Here is a 16,308-nt window from a genome sequence, read left to right as displayed (position 1 = left end):
CAGACTCAGAACCGCTCTTACTAGTTACCAAATTAGCAGAACCTGGGAAACACAAAGGGGGAGCTCCTGGAGTTCTGGGCAGTACTGAGAACCTGCCAGGAAATAGCCCCCAAAATCTAGTGGGAGAAATGGGCAAGCGCCTCAGTACCTCTGGGAGCTCCTCGAAAACACACTTTGACCTTTTTGCCTTCTCTCCATTGCAAGGCTGGCCCCTCCTTACAAAATCCTGTATAAACTGTTAGGAGAAGATGGGAACACAAAGGAAAATATCCCAGAGTTCAATATCGTGATCAACAAATGTCCATGTCAAACAAGCTGCAATACTAATGAGATGTGAATGGACACTAACTGTTTCCAGGGCTGGAGAAAGGCTGGCCACCTTTTTGGGGAGCCCCATAAAGGCTCTTCATCGGTGCCCCTTCTCTGTCGCAGGGCCCCACTGAGGACCAAAAGTAAATTAGATTGCGAGCATTTTCTTGTAGGCAACAGTGAAATCTGTTTTCAGTTCACCTGCAACAGCTGTAGACTCTGACGAGGATACATTATTAATCAGTCAAAAGAGAAGGCCCATTTTTCGTTCCCCATTGAATTAGGTCTCCTCCAACCCGTGACCTAGAATTGACAGTACAGCTAACTCTCTGTTCACCGTGGTAATGGGCATTTCAGGCAGGACAACGGTTAATTGAGAAGCAACAACAATCCCACTTTGTCCTCAGCAAGGCACGTGTCACTGCACCGAGGTGACGACTCCCAGCCACTGTGCACTGAGGCCCTCGGCCTCGCCTGGTGCTGTGAGATTTAAACCACACCTTTCTGGCTCAACAAGCCAGTGGGCTGAGCGTCCACCACGCCTGGCCTGGCAGACAGCAGAGCCCCCTCCAGGTTTCCAGGGCGTGGGGAGGCAAGGAGAGCACAGACAACCCCCCAAATAGCAGCTCCCCTGTCAACCCTGCAGCACAGCTTCTAGCAAGTCCTGTGGGATGGTGAGGGGAGCGTGGCCAGGACACGAGCTCCTAAGGAGACAGCAAGAAAGGGGCCCTGGGTCCCCCGGAGGCTGGACCACGAGGCCCAGAGCAGACAGGGAGAGAGTTGGCTGTACTGACACGACAAGCACACCCCCAGGAAGCTGCCCAGCATTTCTAGGAAGGAGAAAAGCAAACCGCCGTCCCACCTCGGGCTGCGCGGTCACAAGTGAGGCAGGGCTGGGACCAGTCACCATTTGGGCGGGAGGCCAGCCCCAGGTGCGGCAGGAAGGGGTGACGCTGGCTCAGCGGCTGCAGCTCCTCACTCTGACCCAGCGGGGCCCCTGCGCGGTGCTGGGGGCACAGCGAGGCCTCGGGTGCTGTCAGGCAGGGACACACACACACACACACACAGAGAAAGACATGCCATTAGAGGGGGAGGCAGAGCAGAGGTTGGAGCCAAGGCCGACGAGGGACAGCGCGGAGGCAGTGAACTGCTTGCTGACCACATTCTGACCCTGAGGGGACCAGCAACTATTAGAACTGGGGCCATGGCAGCAGCAGTCAGCCAGCACACGCCGGGCAGGACCTATGACTGGGCCCGATGCAGGCCCCAGGACTCCTGCACCCCATGGCCTCCCCCTGCACCCGGGACATCCCACAGACTCGGATGCAATGGGACACTACTCCAGTTCCTCGCCTCATGTCCTCTGGCAGAGAGAGGAGCAGCTCCCTGTGGCCACGCAGCTCAGCCACCCGCTTCCCTACGAGCAGGCCCACGAGGGTGGAGACCCACGCAGCCCACAGGGCCCTTTCTGGGGGATGGAGAGAGGCTCCCTGAGGGAGACAAACACCTTCACTTCTTACAGGGCAGTCTTCCTTTTTATAGGTGCACCCTAGCCCAAAGGAAGACCTCTGCAGATTTAGGTTATATTTTTATTTTTTCCCAAGTGCATTCATGAAGGTCACAACATTTGCTTAAGCAGAGCAGTGCACACTAAGTGAGGAAACAAGAACTAGAAATGGGACGAGAAAAAACTAACCTCTCTAAGCTTGATAATCACTTAGAATTCTTAGAGGTAGGAAGTCTGACTCTACTATGTAAATCTCCCATTGGACACATTCCTCAAAACGTTGCTGGTGCCTGGACAATGTCAAACTGAAACCTGCAAAATCAGGAAATGTTAGCAAGTGGTCTGGTAACAGAACCACTCGCCAGCAAAAGTTGACAGGGGTTTGTCAAACTATAAACAACTTTCGGGAAAAAAAAAAAACGCTGTGCTACGCTGACACGGTGTTACTGATTCCAAAACGAAAGGGTAGGAGGACCTGCCCTTTCCTTTTTATGGACAGAAGAGGCAATTTCTACATGTCCCCTCGCCCCCCCCACACCACACCGCAGGCCAGCCAGGACCACCTGTCTGAGCACGCAACTGTGGCGGCAGGGGGGCCCCACTCCTGGGACCACTTTCAATGAGCAACCAGGATGCCAGCTCAGAGACCAGCTTCTGTCAAGCCCGGAATTCTACTCTGTTCCCTGAGCTCTCTTCTGAACACTGGGCAAAGACCCCGAGTAATCCAACATGCAAACAAGAAACCAGAGCAGCGCTACTCAGCACAGACCCAGCCAGGCAACCAAACCAGCCCCGAGGCCCGTCCACACGCTGGGACAGGAGGCCTCACCACACAAACCCCTGCAGAGGTCTGGCCTTCTCCCTCCCTCTGTGAGACGGACACACACCACCTCGTGCCCTGTGATGCTAAAGGGTATGACTGGGCCAGTCAGAAAACCTGCAGCCCACTTATTAGAAAATCATTCGCTATGACATTAAAGAAACAAGATTATCGAGAAAGAGCATTTGTTTCCCCCTGGTTACCCAATACACTGCTTGTGCTGCAAGCCAACCCCTTCACTGCAGCCCTTCTCCAAGGAGGAAACAGGAGACCTGTCTCTAGGCCTGCCTCTCCCCGAGGGCCAGTCCTGCCCAGATGGCAGAATCAGACCACAAAGCAGCAGAGGGTCTCGAGACCCCCAGTCAGGGCAGCCAAGGGGCTGAACACCCCTTTGTAACAGTAACTTGATAGACCAAGGGCACGGTTGTCTGGGCTGCCAGAAGCTGAGAATAAAGGACAGAGGCGAGACCTCACCTAGCCCAAGGGCACCCACGCTACCTGTGGCCCAGCGCTACCGGGTCTGCAGGCAGCGTGCTCTGGCAGGGGCGGGGAGCGCGCCCACTACTCACAGCCATGGTAGGAGGCTGGCGATCCCCCGGCCTTGCCGTGCTCCTGCTCCGAGTAGCTGGTGGAGAGGTTGGGCTGGCTGGAGCCGCGACCGAAGGCGATCTGGTTGCTGCCCATGCCGGTGGCGACCTGGGCCATGCGCTCTTTGGTTTTGAGAGCCTGGACCCTCTCAGCCTTCAGCCGCTCCTCGTCCTTGAGCAGGGCCACCAGCTGCTTCGACCTCTCACGCACGTTGATGCCCTGGTCCTTGCCGTCGCGGTCGGTGTACTGGAAATCCTTCAGGGTCTGGATGGCGAAGATGTTCTCGCGGCACTGCTGGGCCACGCGCTCGGAGCCCGTCTTGATGAGGTAGTCCAGCAGCGTCAGCGCCTTGTACACGTGCCGCCAGTTCTTGCCGTGGTCGTTCAGCCGCCTCCACACCATGCTCATGACCTCCGAGAAGGCCACCACGTTGTACGTCAGGTCCGCGACCTCCGTCATCAGGGAGCTGGACGGGCCCCACGGGTCATTGGAGGTGGCTTCCCGGACTTTGATTTCGGCTTCTGAGTAGTTGTTGACAATGTTTTTCATCTGCCTTCTGATAGATGAAGTCGTCATCTTTGTTTTCTTCGTTACCAACGTAAAGCCCTTCAAAGAGAGAAACGTTCCCGTCCCGGGCGAGTGCGCACCGTGCAAAGGCTTCGCCTCCGGAACAGGCGTGGGGCAAGGTCCCGGACACTCATCTCCTCCGCTGCAGCCTCCGGGCCGAGGAGTCGGAAGCCATGACCTACAGAAAGAAAACCACTCACTGTGCCACGAGCTCCCCGGACACAGCCGGACGCTCTGGCGCAGACGTTTTATAAACAGCAGGTGTGTCAGGGAGGCAATAAGAGGGCCCACTCCAGCCTCCCTGGGGTGAAAGAGATTCCATCTTTCCTTCAAAACGAAGGTACGATCAATATTACAGGTTAATACTGAATAAAATTTAAACTCAAGTTTAAGCCTTTGGAAAAAAGGAAGTAAACATTATGGCTATTTTCTCTTTTTGTTCTGTTTTCAAAATGCTTCCATTGGAATGGCTCGTCTATGGGTTGCGTTTTCATGGCACGGCAAAGCCAGTTATAGAAGATTCATAACATTGGGGGAGGTTGGTCCTGACACATTTTAAATTATCTTTGAGAGCAGGAATGCCTCTCACTTCAGGTCTATCTTAATGCAAAAATGCCTACCTACACCTTTAAAACGGCTTAACCCCTGGCTTCAGTCCAGTGCTTTTAACTGGGATTCTCCGTGAGTGAGCGCGGCTTTTCTCCTGACTTTTTGCAAAGGTTGCCACCTACTCTTTCAGAGCACAGCTAAGGCCCTGCACTTGGCTTTCAAAATTCTCCAGCATCTGACCCGAGCTGTGTAACGCACCTTAGAACTAATCTGGTTCTAGCGCACCGCCCGCGCGTGCATTGGAGGAGACGGAGGCGCAGGGTTCTGCAGTAAGTGGCGGACCCAGCCCTACGCCACAAACACATGTACTCCTCTCCCACCCTTAGCAAGCCGGAGTGAGCTCCACGCCGCCGACAGTGGGACCCTGCTTAGCCTCGTTCCCTAGGACCACCCAGCGCCTAGCACTGTGCCTGACATGGATATCAACTCTTTGAATAAATTGATGAAACGGATAAAAGACCATGTGCCTTTCCTCAGGAAGACCACCGTCTGGCAGGGGACGGAGCTGCACACAGGCATCTGAACACGCAGAGCCGACAAGCAACCCAGCTGGCTGCTGGGGGCTGCAGGGGAGGCTCGGAAAGGGCCTTCTGTCCGAAATAACCCTCAGTATGGTCTTCAAAGCTGAGGAGACCTGCTGAAAGGGATGAAAGAGAAGGCGCGACGGAGGTTACCCCTTCTCTATGAAATCAGGAAACAGGCCCAGAAGACTCCAGGGCTGCCAAAGAGCAAGCAGCACAGCTGGACTCTCACACAAAGCTCCCTCACCACCCACGGCCCCTCCCCAGCTACCTGCGGGGCTTCGCAGGCCAGGCTGTCTCCGCGACCATGAAAACCTCCTGTGTAAAGATTCTTCTTCCCCTGGTACAGAAAGGAACCTGAGACCTGGAGCAGACTCAGTCCCCGGGCTAGGGCCCTCCTCCCTCCTCTTGCAGCGGCCCTTACTCTGCCAAGCTGCTCACTGCTTGTGCTAGAGAAACAATGAGCGGCCCCCACCCACCTTCACCTAAAGCCTCAGGCAGGCAATGGGCATGTCAAACGAATCCGTCCACAGAAGGTACGAGAAGGAAATGCAATCAGGGGTCACTCACCACACTAGCCATACCAGTAAGAAAGGGACAGCTCATCGAATTTCATCCTGATGACAATCAATGTATCTGCTCTGGCCAGCGAGGCCTTCTCTGCGCCCTGAACCCTGACAAGAGTTTGCCTCCACAGAACGGAGCTTCAGCTGGAAGCAGTCATATCCTGCAGTCACTTTCACAGTGACCTGCATGTTTGATTTCATTAGGTTTTTCATTCACAGAAACATTCCCTGCTGGTAAAGATGGGATGGGCCTCAAAAAGGGAAAAAGAACACTTTGATTTTTAATGGGCATCTCCCAGCTTAAAGCACAAATACTCGTCAAAAGTTACATTCAGATGAACTTAAAGCCAAGGACCACCAGGCACTTCCATTTGTCATTCCATTTGGTGCACAGCAGGTACTGCTCTGCTTGTTGGAGAAGCAGGTGGAGCTGGAATCCGTCCCCTAAAGAGACCCTGGGCCACGTTCCTCCAGGTCAGGAAGCAGCTGCAAGTAAGCATGAGCACAAACAGTCCTGGTAAAAAGGCCCCAGGGGTTGAGAATATAATTTAAAAAACACAATTTCCTGAGGGAGAAATGATGTACGGGGCTCCGCTGACCCTCCTCTACTCCTGCCACCTGGGGAGGGAGGCACGGGGGGCTAGAGCAGCTGCTCCTGGGGTCTCCCAGGAAGAGGCCAGGGCACCCACGAGCCTCCCAGGTCTCTGATGGCAAAGAAAAGGCAGCAGTTCCTGTGAGTGAGGGGGGTGCCTCTGCCCTCCCAGATACAGGCTGGGACAGGAACTCCGGACAATTTAGAAATGGGGGCTACAGACCAAGTCAGTGGGCTTCCTCTAACCGGCTCCACTTGCAAAGACATCTGTTAGCAGTTAGAAATAGGTTTTCAGAAGAAGGAAAAAGCTAATAAAATATGTCAGGAAAAAAATACATAAAGTCTATGTGATTTGAATGGCTGCCTGCCTTTTTCTTAAAGCTATAGACAAGGGCTGCTTTCAGGCCCAACAAATGGTAAGAAGGGCGAGATCTGGAGATAAGAAAGTCCTGATAGGGGAAAGGGCATCAAAGGTACCTCTAAGAAACTATTCTCAAGGCCAACTAGGTTACGCGCGGGACTCTGCAGACCGAAACCTCCAATTCCGGCCGCGGTGATGCGTGAGACGGCTGCAGGGCCAGAGCTGTGCCAGCCTGGGCACGTGGCCCCCCCAGCCTCCTGACCCTGAAGACGGGGACCTCCGTGCTTCTGTCACACTTGTCCCTGTGGACGTCACACCTCCTTTTCCCATTTTAAAACTTCTCCTCAACCTCAAGTCTGGGTGGTCAACACTTCAGCTGTTCCGGGTGTGCCCCCACAGAAGCCAGCCCCAAGCGTAACCACCCTCAAGTACATATCATGTCATTTCTAGTATCTGAGTCTTGTTTTGTTCTCACTGCCCTTTGAATAGTTTGCATGTTCCCCTTTCCGAACTTTCCTTCTCAATCTGCTGGTTTTGTTGTTTCCAACTTGCTGAGCCTGAACTAATGTACATACACAAAAGCAACTAAAACAGGATAATTTGTTACCTTCTGGGCTCTTCACTCAAGCCTGGGGAAATGCGGTCAATTCATAAACATGTACTCATTTATTAAGGACCTCCTCTAGGCCAGACATGGGGAGGACAGAGGTAGGGGGACATTGTCAGAACAAGAAGCAAAAATAAATTTTGTTAAAGTACAGACAAAAAAAAAAGTGGGAGGACTCATTTTTATAAAATACATACTGACAAATGAAGGGACAACTGCCATTAGAACGACAGTAACTAGAAATGCCTTTAGAAATCTACTTCTGTTATCAGGTATTACTTAGAAATATTTCACCTAAGGGGTAAATGAAGCACGTGAGTTTGTACAAGTCTGTTACAGCTTTAAATATTTCTGAATGGAGACAGCAAAATGACTCCAAGTTGGGATTTACTTGTCAAGGCAAACAAAGCTTTCTCCACCTACCAAAAGGAGCTGGAACAGGAAGCACAGGACACCTACTGATTTCCCTGGATGAGACGACCAGGGGCTCCCAATCACCACACCCCCAGCACACCACCCCACTCCAGCCCAGCCCTGAAAAAGCCTGTTTTGAAACTGTATTAATAATTCATTTTAAGAATCAGGGTTTCTGATGCACATGAGATAACCACTGGTAACCACGCTGAGTTGATAAAATCCAACCAACAGCAAAGAAACAACACAACAGCTGGTGTGGGGGAGTGTCACAGTGGGCAGTCTGCACTTCTGCCAGGCATTGCAAAGGGCCCTGGGAACACTCTAGAGACGCAGGTCAAAAGCCACAGTCTATTCAGTATGGAATAGGACACTCACTTGTCTACAGCTGGTCCCCACAGCTAAGGGAGGTTCTTCAAGCCACAGTATTTCCTGGAAAGGAATCTGTCGTTCCTGCCTGTGCAGCACCCATGGCCCCTGGTGTTGGGAAGAGCCTCGGTCTTCCCTGGAAGAAGTGGCCAGGAACACGCCGGCCACGGGCCTCCAGCCAGCGCCTGGGCCACAGGCGGGCTGACCCTCCAGCTGGACCACCTGGAGACCTCTCTGGATGGGCCCTGAAACTCCTAGGAAACCAGCAGGGCTGCTAAGCTGCTGGAAGCCACCACAGGGCAGGGTTTACCTACTAAGACTGAAGCCGTCGCAGAAGCAAGCAAGGAGCCAAGAGGAGGAGGAGCAAGACAGGACGACATCCTTTTGCACCTCTGGCTCCACCTGTGCCTGAAGCCTTTAACCTGTGGGCTTCTTAGCCGCATGAGCTGACGGGGTCATCTGTAACCTACAGCAGTGTGTGCTTTTGTCATTTGCAGCAGTGAGCCCTGCTAGGTTTGGGGGCAGGGAGAGACGATTACTGTTATTCCCTCATCGCTGGTCTTCATTCCTGATCCCCGAAAAGCCACAGCCAGAATTTCCTTCGGGATTTGGTGTAGACCCTGGCGGACGGCTGACCATCTCCGCAGCTCATGTGCAACGAGCGCCGAGAGGAGGAAAGCCAGAAGCACGGAGAGCAGGGACCGCCCCAGAGCCTCCAACAGCGCCTCCAGTAGACGTGCCCAGTCACCAGCCAGGCTCTGCTCGGCCACCTGACCCGTGGCCCCAGGCTGACTGAGGGGCTGTGTCCCTTCCAGGGAGGCAAGTCACTGCTCACAATGCAGGCACCCGCAGCCAAAGTCTGGGATGATCGCTCTTCTCTGAGTGGCTTCTGACGGTGGCCCTCAAGTAACAGCTGGATGAGGTGACATTGGCAGGGGACAAACTGGGGAAGAAAATTCCGGTATATATGAAAACACATGAGAATTTGAAAGCCAGTGGAGACTGGAAATAGACTGGATAAAACAGCAAACAGAACAAAACTAAACAAACAAAAAATTCCAAGGCTAGGGTGAGGCCCCTGGAGGCAAAAAGAATTCCATAAAAATGTGCTCCAAGGGCTTCCAGAGCTGGGTGGGGAAATTCCTTCCAAGTCTGGAGTTCCCACTACGGTAGAAAGAAGCAGCTTTCGTGGCTGTGAGCCACCCACATGGGTCCCTGCTCAATGCCACGTGTCTACCAATGGGCTTCCGTGACACCAAGGCACATGGCTAACCATGTGCTGCGGAGACGGTCACCCGTCCGCCAGGGTCTATACCAAATCCCTAAGGAGATTCCGGCCGTGGCTTTTCAGGGATCAGGGATCAAGACGAGTGATGAGGGCATAGCAGTAATCATCTCTGCCTCCCCCCAAACCTTGCTCAGGTCAATCCATACTGCCTGCAGCACTGCTGTAAGAACCAATAAATATGACCAAGTGACGCAACTGAAAACTCTTCACTCCACATGGCGCTCAGACTCTCTGTGTCTGGCAGCCGCCTGCGACTTCACAGGACTTCCTTCTTCTCAAGGCAGATGACAGGGAGAGGAGCGGGAACACGGTACAGCCACCTGTCCTGCAGCGTCACACGAGAATGGCCCACGGACTGCACACGCCAGAATCTCCTAGGGACACTGTCCAGAACTCCAGACACACAGGAACAGGGGACACGACATTCGTACCAAGCTGCCGTGGTGATCTGTGGGCACAGCGGTGCCACGCGTCACTGCGTGACGTGCACAAACACATTTGTGGAAAGCTTTGCAAGGCTTGATTAGTTGGCTTTCATAGTCCTGTGCCTGAGTCCGTGAGTGAGGACACAGCTCCACCTTCCTACTGGGGAAAGAGCACCGCGAGCATCATCAGAAAGAGGCTCAGTGGGGGGTGGGGGGGGTCTGAGACCAAAGCGCTGGCGCTCCAGAAGACAAGGGCCCTCAGGACAACACAGACAGTGCCACTGTCTTCTCCATGGCAATCATTTCAGCCTAAAGAGAAAGGACGATTATGGCTCGCACCGGCCAAGCTAGCAGTGACTTAGCGCCTGTAAGTACTACTCATGCAGACGGGAAAAGAAAAAAAAAGGTTCCTTTATTTCACACATACCAGAAAAACAGAGAAATTCAGCAAAAAAAAAAAAAAAAAAAAAAAAATCCTCTTCACGAACTGAATGTGGGCATCTCAATTCCAATGACTTCTTGTTGAGTGGAGAATCAAATTTTATATCACTATCCAAAAAGTAGGCTTTAAAAAATGTTTGCATTCATATGCTGAAAGAATTCCCAGGGAGAACAAACATCTTAGACTTTTAGACTTGACTTGTCCATAAGAAAGCAGGTAAAGTTAAATTGCTCATGCACTCTCCAGTCACCCTTTAGGGGTGGAAGAGCCCCGAGGGGCTGTCGGTTAACCCAGGGTCAGGTGGGGACGTTAAAGACGCCTGGCACGCAACACCCTGCCCCCACACGAGCAACCGCCACCCTTCACACAAGGCAGGAGGTCTTCCCACCAAGAGCCAGCTGGGCGGCTGCTCCCAGGATATGACAGTCATTGGAACAAGCACAGCAGAGCTCAAATGAAATGTCAGACCGCCTCCTATGACTGTACATGGCCTTCATTTTTCTAAAAGCAGGAAGTAAGTATACATAAGGAATTTCCATTTTCTTTACCCATGTGCGCCGACCATTTAGTCTCTGGGAAGAGCAGCCTGTGGGGGCAGACTACGCGCGTGTTGAAATGCAGTCTTTTTCTTTTTAAGTGGTAAAATGTGAAGTTTATTAGAAAAGATAGTATACTCCAAAGAATTAGGAGCGGGTCAAGCACAAAGGCACGTGGCTCAACTCTCAGGGTGGCATTATTAGGAGAAAAAGTACACCTACCTGGCGGGACGCAAAGGGTTTGGAGAGGCCCCGCGCAAAGGCGAGGCTCAGGATGCTCAAAGCTCAAAGCTCAAGAGGCCGAAGTGCAGTCATTTGTAAAAGTTGCGTGAAGCAGGCCCAGGGTCAGGAGACTGGGGTCTGCCATTCCGGCTGCAGGCTGGCCATCTGACACAGTCACTTAGACTTCCTCCCCTGGCTAGGAAGTGGGGGGGTGACGAGCTTCGAGCTTCGAGTCCCTTACAGGGTCAAGGCTCAAAGGCCCTGATGCCTGGACCAAGGGGAGGCATAATCATGCATTAAAAAGCATAGAATTCTTTAATACCGACCCCCCTTCGGTATTTGCAAATGGGTCATTTCTCATTTGCAAATGACCAACCATGGACAGTATTCTTTAAAAACCATACCAAAAAGCAAACAGTATGGTGTGGTACAGCACTCAGAATCAGGAGGAAAGACACCAGGGATCTTCGTCCAGAGCTGTGACCACCTGCGGCAGCAGGCATGCCAGTGACCGACCAGGCTCCCCACTGCTACGATGACACGTGGACCCGATACTCTCCCCACACCCCTAATTCCCAGCCCCCCTTTCTGATAAATGGCTCAATCCCCTGCTGTGTCCGGGGTGTCAGGGAGAGCCCAAACTTCCCACCAGCCCCAGCCACAGGCTCGGGGGGGGGGGGGGGGGGGGGGGGGGGGGCAAAAAGGTAGCACTTCCCTGGGCCTTTGGGAGTACGAACAACAGCCCTCAGAACGCTTCCCTCCTCCAAGGACTGCAGCTTGTGGGCCAGCAAGTCTCCCTTTCTAACACGCCGTGACTTTGCTACTAGAAATACCCAGTAATGACAGATGGCAATGCCACCTGGAGACGGGGGACCATGCAGTGAGGCATCTGATGGCTTTACACCCTTTACCCCAGCCCCCCACCCCAGCTCCCCACACCCCCCCACCGGGCAGGCCCAGCTGCAGGCTACGATTTCATCGGTACAGTTTTCCAGCTTGAGACACTTGGAAAAAAGGCAGAGCTGCATGGGAAAACTTAGAATTCCCACGAGTCCATGCTTAATTTAGACCTGGCTGGTCGCTGTGGTGGCACTAAGTGCTGGGCTGTCACCATCTCCTGAGGAGCCAGTGAGAGAGTGGAAGCAAAGGGAGGGTGAACTGTGGGTCCCCTAGGCCGGGGCACCCGACTTGGTTTCAGGCACAGCAGTGAACTAACACTTCACTCAAAAGGAGCTCAGGATGCTTGCCAAAGGGAAGCCTGCAGGGAAGGAACAGGTATTTCCACACTATGTAAGTACAAAACCAAAGCCATGAGAAAAATGAGTTGTTTGCTCACCTCTGCCCTCAAACCAGGAGTTCCGGGAGGTCATGTCTAACTTTCCCCACAGCGGCTGTGGGGGAAAGAGGCGGGTGTCTGTGAGCAGCTGGGGGAGTGATGGGAGATGTCCGCTGACCCTCACTGGGTGGTCCTGCCCCCCACCCCGGCCCTGGGCAGCACAGGTGGAGAGCCAGAGGACAGGCTAGCGGCACCCAAAGGGCAAAGGATAAGCCAAATTCTCCTAAATGTGGGCCCAGGGGACGACACTGAAAGGTCAGCTCTCCCTGTGCCACCAGCGAGCTGCGCTCTTTTCCAGCCACTTTCCTTATTACTGGAACAATCTGCTCAGTCACTTCAGGGAAGCCAGCACGCCACACTGGCTCCCGCCGCACACTCCACCCCCATGTCCTCTGCCTGCCATCCTTCCCAGGGACTGTCACTAGACCTGCCCTTTCTTGTCATTTAGATCCCGGTGTCAACATGGTCTCCTCGGGACCACCAGCCAGTCATTCTAGCAAATAACCAGCTTTACTTTTCGGCAGAGCCCGTCTCTACCGGGCATGTCCTTCTTTTTATGCTGCTGTCTATGACCTGTGCCCCCGCCCCCCCCACGCCCTCTACGAGAGCAGGGCCCTGCCTGCTCCACCACTGTCTCTTCAGTGCCTACAACAGAGCCTGGCACACAGAGAGCACTCAGAAAACATCTGAGTGAATGAACACAGAGGCAAAAAACAATAAAAAATTATCCTTCATCCGTCTACGTGGAGACCCACCAGAGTGAACACCGTAGGGGCTGTTCTCCTAGTTCCTGCTTCCCTTTTGGTTACTATCACTTGAGTTAAAAACGACAGCTGTATTCCACTTACTGTCAGCCCAGCACACACGGAGTGAGGACAGGGCCTGTCCATACCTGATATTTAATAGATGTTCACCACACAAATGCAGAGCTGCCGAAGCCTGGGCCCCGTCGGGTGGCACACGTGCCCCAGAACGGAGACCACTGGATGCCCTTGAGAGCTGGTGCTCAGGAGCAAAGCCAGGGCTGAATGGTATTTCTTCTTCTGACCACACAGGTCTGCAATCTGTCTCTCCAGCTGGGTGTTCCGAGGCAAGTCAACGAGCTTTTCTGAACCTCTGTTTCTACAGCTGAGGGCTGCTGTGAAGAGGTGCCTAGGGAGGGAGCAGGAAGTCACGGATGTCTAAACATCCACTTCTCCTACCTGGCCCCGTCAAGGTGAGTCCATGTAGAAGGAGGTTTCTCAGCCGGTCCCTAGGACAACGGAAGGAGAACTTCCAAGGCCGGAGACGAAAGCCTATGGCAGCATTCCACAAAAAACACGCTGGGCGGTCATCGCCTCCCGTGGGCAGCTGGGACCGTCCCAGCATGTCTTTCCTGCCCATGCATACAAGGGGTTAAGCATGGCCACCAACTCCAGCGTGTTTCCTTTGCAGCTAGCACTTCCGAGAAAGGTCTGCTGGGTGTGCTAACTTTTTGATACCAGTAATTGTAACAGGACAGACTTAGAAGAGGAATAGAAAACAGAAGAGGCTCTCTAACCAGAAGCTAGCCAACACTGAGCCCAGACGGCACGCCAGGCGTGTTCTAAGGACTCCACAGGAGTTGACTCACTGCATCTTCGTAACCAGGCCACAGGGCGTTCCTATTGCCCTCTTCTCACAGAGGAGCGAGCCGAGGCACACACAGGTTACGTCACTGGCCCAAGCTACACTGCCAGCCAGTGGCAGGACCGGTATTGGATTCCAGATCTCCAGCTTCTGGTCCATCGTCTTAATCACTAGTTCTTATTCTGTCTGACTTTAGACAAACCCGGTGCTCAAAGTCATAAAGAGAATGAATTTTTCCTTGCTGAATGAATCTGCAGGCCCAGAAAGGCTCCTCCTGTCTGGATGTTTAAGAGGCCAGGAGGTGGCAGGAACTGGCAGAGGTGGCAGAGAAGGTGGCAGAAATGTTTTCTTACTCCCTCCTTGCTCAGCTGGCCACAGGATACCCTTTCCCCACAGTTCGCTCAGTCAAGCGAGAGGGGAAAAGTCACTGACACTGAAGGCCTAAGGACCCACCGCGTGCAGACGCCGAGGCCTGAGAGGGTCAGTGCCGCACGGAACACTTCAGCCTGAAATGTGTACGATTTACAGACTGGCAATCCAGTGACATCAGTCAGCGTGGAAGTCTGAAATACCAGAGGCTCCAAAACTATTTTTAAAACTGTTCTTTAGAACTCACATCCTTAAGAAATGACGTCTCTCTGGATATAACTGTATCTTCTACTGAATCCGTCACATCAACTTGAACAACCCAAGAAGCCTGCATTCCTTTCAAATAGCTGTCATCAACTGAAACACAACTCAGAAAAAAAATGGGTCTCGATGCTGAAAGGTAAAGTTCCTTTTTTGGTACAGAACAGAAATATCATTTCCCTCCTTCCTCTTCTGCTGGAGACATTCCCGGTGTTTTATTTACTCTGCCACACTGACTGGCTGCGTTAGGAGGAAATGTCCCTTCTAACTCTTGTATGTCAGAGTCTGCTTCAGAAAAGGCCTGAGCCAACCCTAGCGTCTCACTGCTCCTCTTTTCCAAATTGTTATTATGTACTATCGGGTACATATAAAAACAGTAAGCGCAAACCACACGTGAGGCACATACGTGTGCCCACGACCTCACGGCTCCTGCTAGGCCTAGCGCATGACCACAGTGCCCAACTAGGCAAACTGCTCAGGTTCTGGGGTGTCTGGTCCCGTGCTTTTCAAAAAAGAAAATAATTTTATAAAAGTGTTATAAAACTAAGCAACACATGGTCTTCTGCGATTGCTTTTGTCACTCAGTATGACTTTCCTGAGACTCACCCGTGTGCCTGTGTATAGCTTAGCTTTGGTTCATCCATTTTCACTGCTGTGTAACCTTTGACTATGTTCACATTTAACCGTTTTCCCACTCATTCCTGTCAATGGACACTTGGACTGTTTCCAACGTTTCACTATTACAAACAGTGCTGGCATGTACATGACAGTGTCCTGGGACACGTGCGCCACGGTTCTTTGGAGTATGTGCCTAGGAGTGGACTTGCTCCTTTACAGGGTACACAGATGTTCTCTGCACTGTATTTTAAAAATGGCTTTGCTGTCCTGCTTTAAAACACTGTATCGTTACCGTGCCAGGACATATCAGTGGCTTAGCTGATGCTGGTGTGGTACTCGGTGTGGCAAGAATGAAGCAGCAGGCCTGGGGACTCAGGGAAGCACACGATGGGGTTCCCAGCCTGCGCTGGGGGGACAGCAGCCCCCAAGGACGTCAGAAGCAGAGTGCACACGTGGTGCCCCAGGCAGCTCTCCAGAAGACCACAGGCGTGGGCTGCCAAGTGCACCTGAGGCCGCGCCGGCAAAGCGCAGTGTCTGAGGGCGGGCGGCCGGTCAGGCAGAGCACAGAGATGGCGAGGTGTGTGGGGTGCGGGGTCTCGGGAGACAGGCGCGGTCTTGCTGAGCCTCACTCAGCACACTGGGAAATCTGGACCTGCCAACCCTCAAGACGCTTCCACGTCCCCCAAATAACAACAACGGCTCACACAGGGGGTTTCTATGTGCCAGGCACGGCCCTGGGAATTAGCTCACTGAGTTCTTACCATAAGTGCCTCTATTATTGGCCTTGGCATGGGGGGAGCGCCTTTTTCTTTTCATTGAGATACAATTTACACAGCATGTCAGTCACCGTTTTCAAGTGTGCAATTCACACGCACAACTTAGTATGTTCACAGCGTTGCACAACCACCAGCACTATCAAATCCAGACCATCTTCATCACCCGGAAAAGACACCCTGTGTCGTCAGCAGGCAGTACCCATGCCCTCCCCCAGCGCCTGGTCACCGCGGATCCACTTCCTGTCTCTCTGGATTTGCCTACTCTGCATTCTGGACAGTTCCTATACATGAAACCACACAGTATGTGGCCTCTTGTGTCTGGCTTATTTCACTTAGCATATTTTAAAGGCCCATCTGTGTTACGTTATGTATCAGTACTTCATTCCTTTCTACAGCTAAATAATTCTCCATTGTATGGACACCCACATTGGATTTTTCTATTTACCAGGTGGAGAATACCCGGGTGCTTCCCACTGTGGGGCTATTATGAATAATGCTGCTGTGAACTTCTGTGTACAAGTTTTCACACGGATGTATGTCTGCAGCTCTCCCAAGTATACACTGAGGAGTAGAATTGCTGGGTCATGTGATAGCTCT

At 52.7% G+C, this 16,308-nt stretch overlaps 1 protein-coding gene across 3 annotated transcripts in view; it reads right to left on the bottom strand.

Moving 5' to 3' along the window:
* The window catches only part of EPN2 (epsin 2), a 77,028-nt gene that overhangs the window by 41,530 nt on the left and 19,190 nt on the right, over positions 1-16,308 (bottom strand). The window contains exons 2-3 of one of the 3 annotated variants that reach the window (XM_081027378.1): positions 3,206-3,969; positions 1,172-1,342 (exon numbers count right to left, since the gene is read on the bottom strand). The exons of 1 other annotated variant lie outside the window; for it this stretch is intronic. In XM_081027378.1, coding sequence (XP_080883504.1) covers positions 1,172-1,342; positions 3,206-3,800 — 766 coding nt within the window. In that variant the 5' untranslated portion in view covers positions 3,801-3,969. The remainder of the gene's footprint in view (positions 1-1,171; positions 1,343-3,205; positions 3,970-16,308) is intronic. One more of the 3 variants, XM_081027379.1, reaches the window with a different exon arrangement.

Source organism: Rhinolophus hipposideros (assembly GCF_964194185.1).
Source record: "Rhinolophus hipposideros genome assembly, chromosome: 20".
Taxonomy (NCBI): Eukaryota; Metazoa; Chordata; class Mammalia; order Chiroptera; family Rhinolophidae; genus Rhinolophus; species Rhinolophus hipposideros.
The sequence above is the reverse complement of the archived record's forward strand: the minus strand, read 5'-3'. Positions and strand labels throughout refer to the sequence as shown.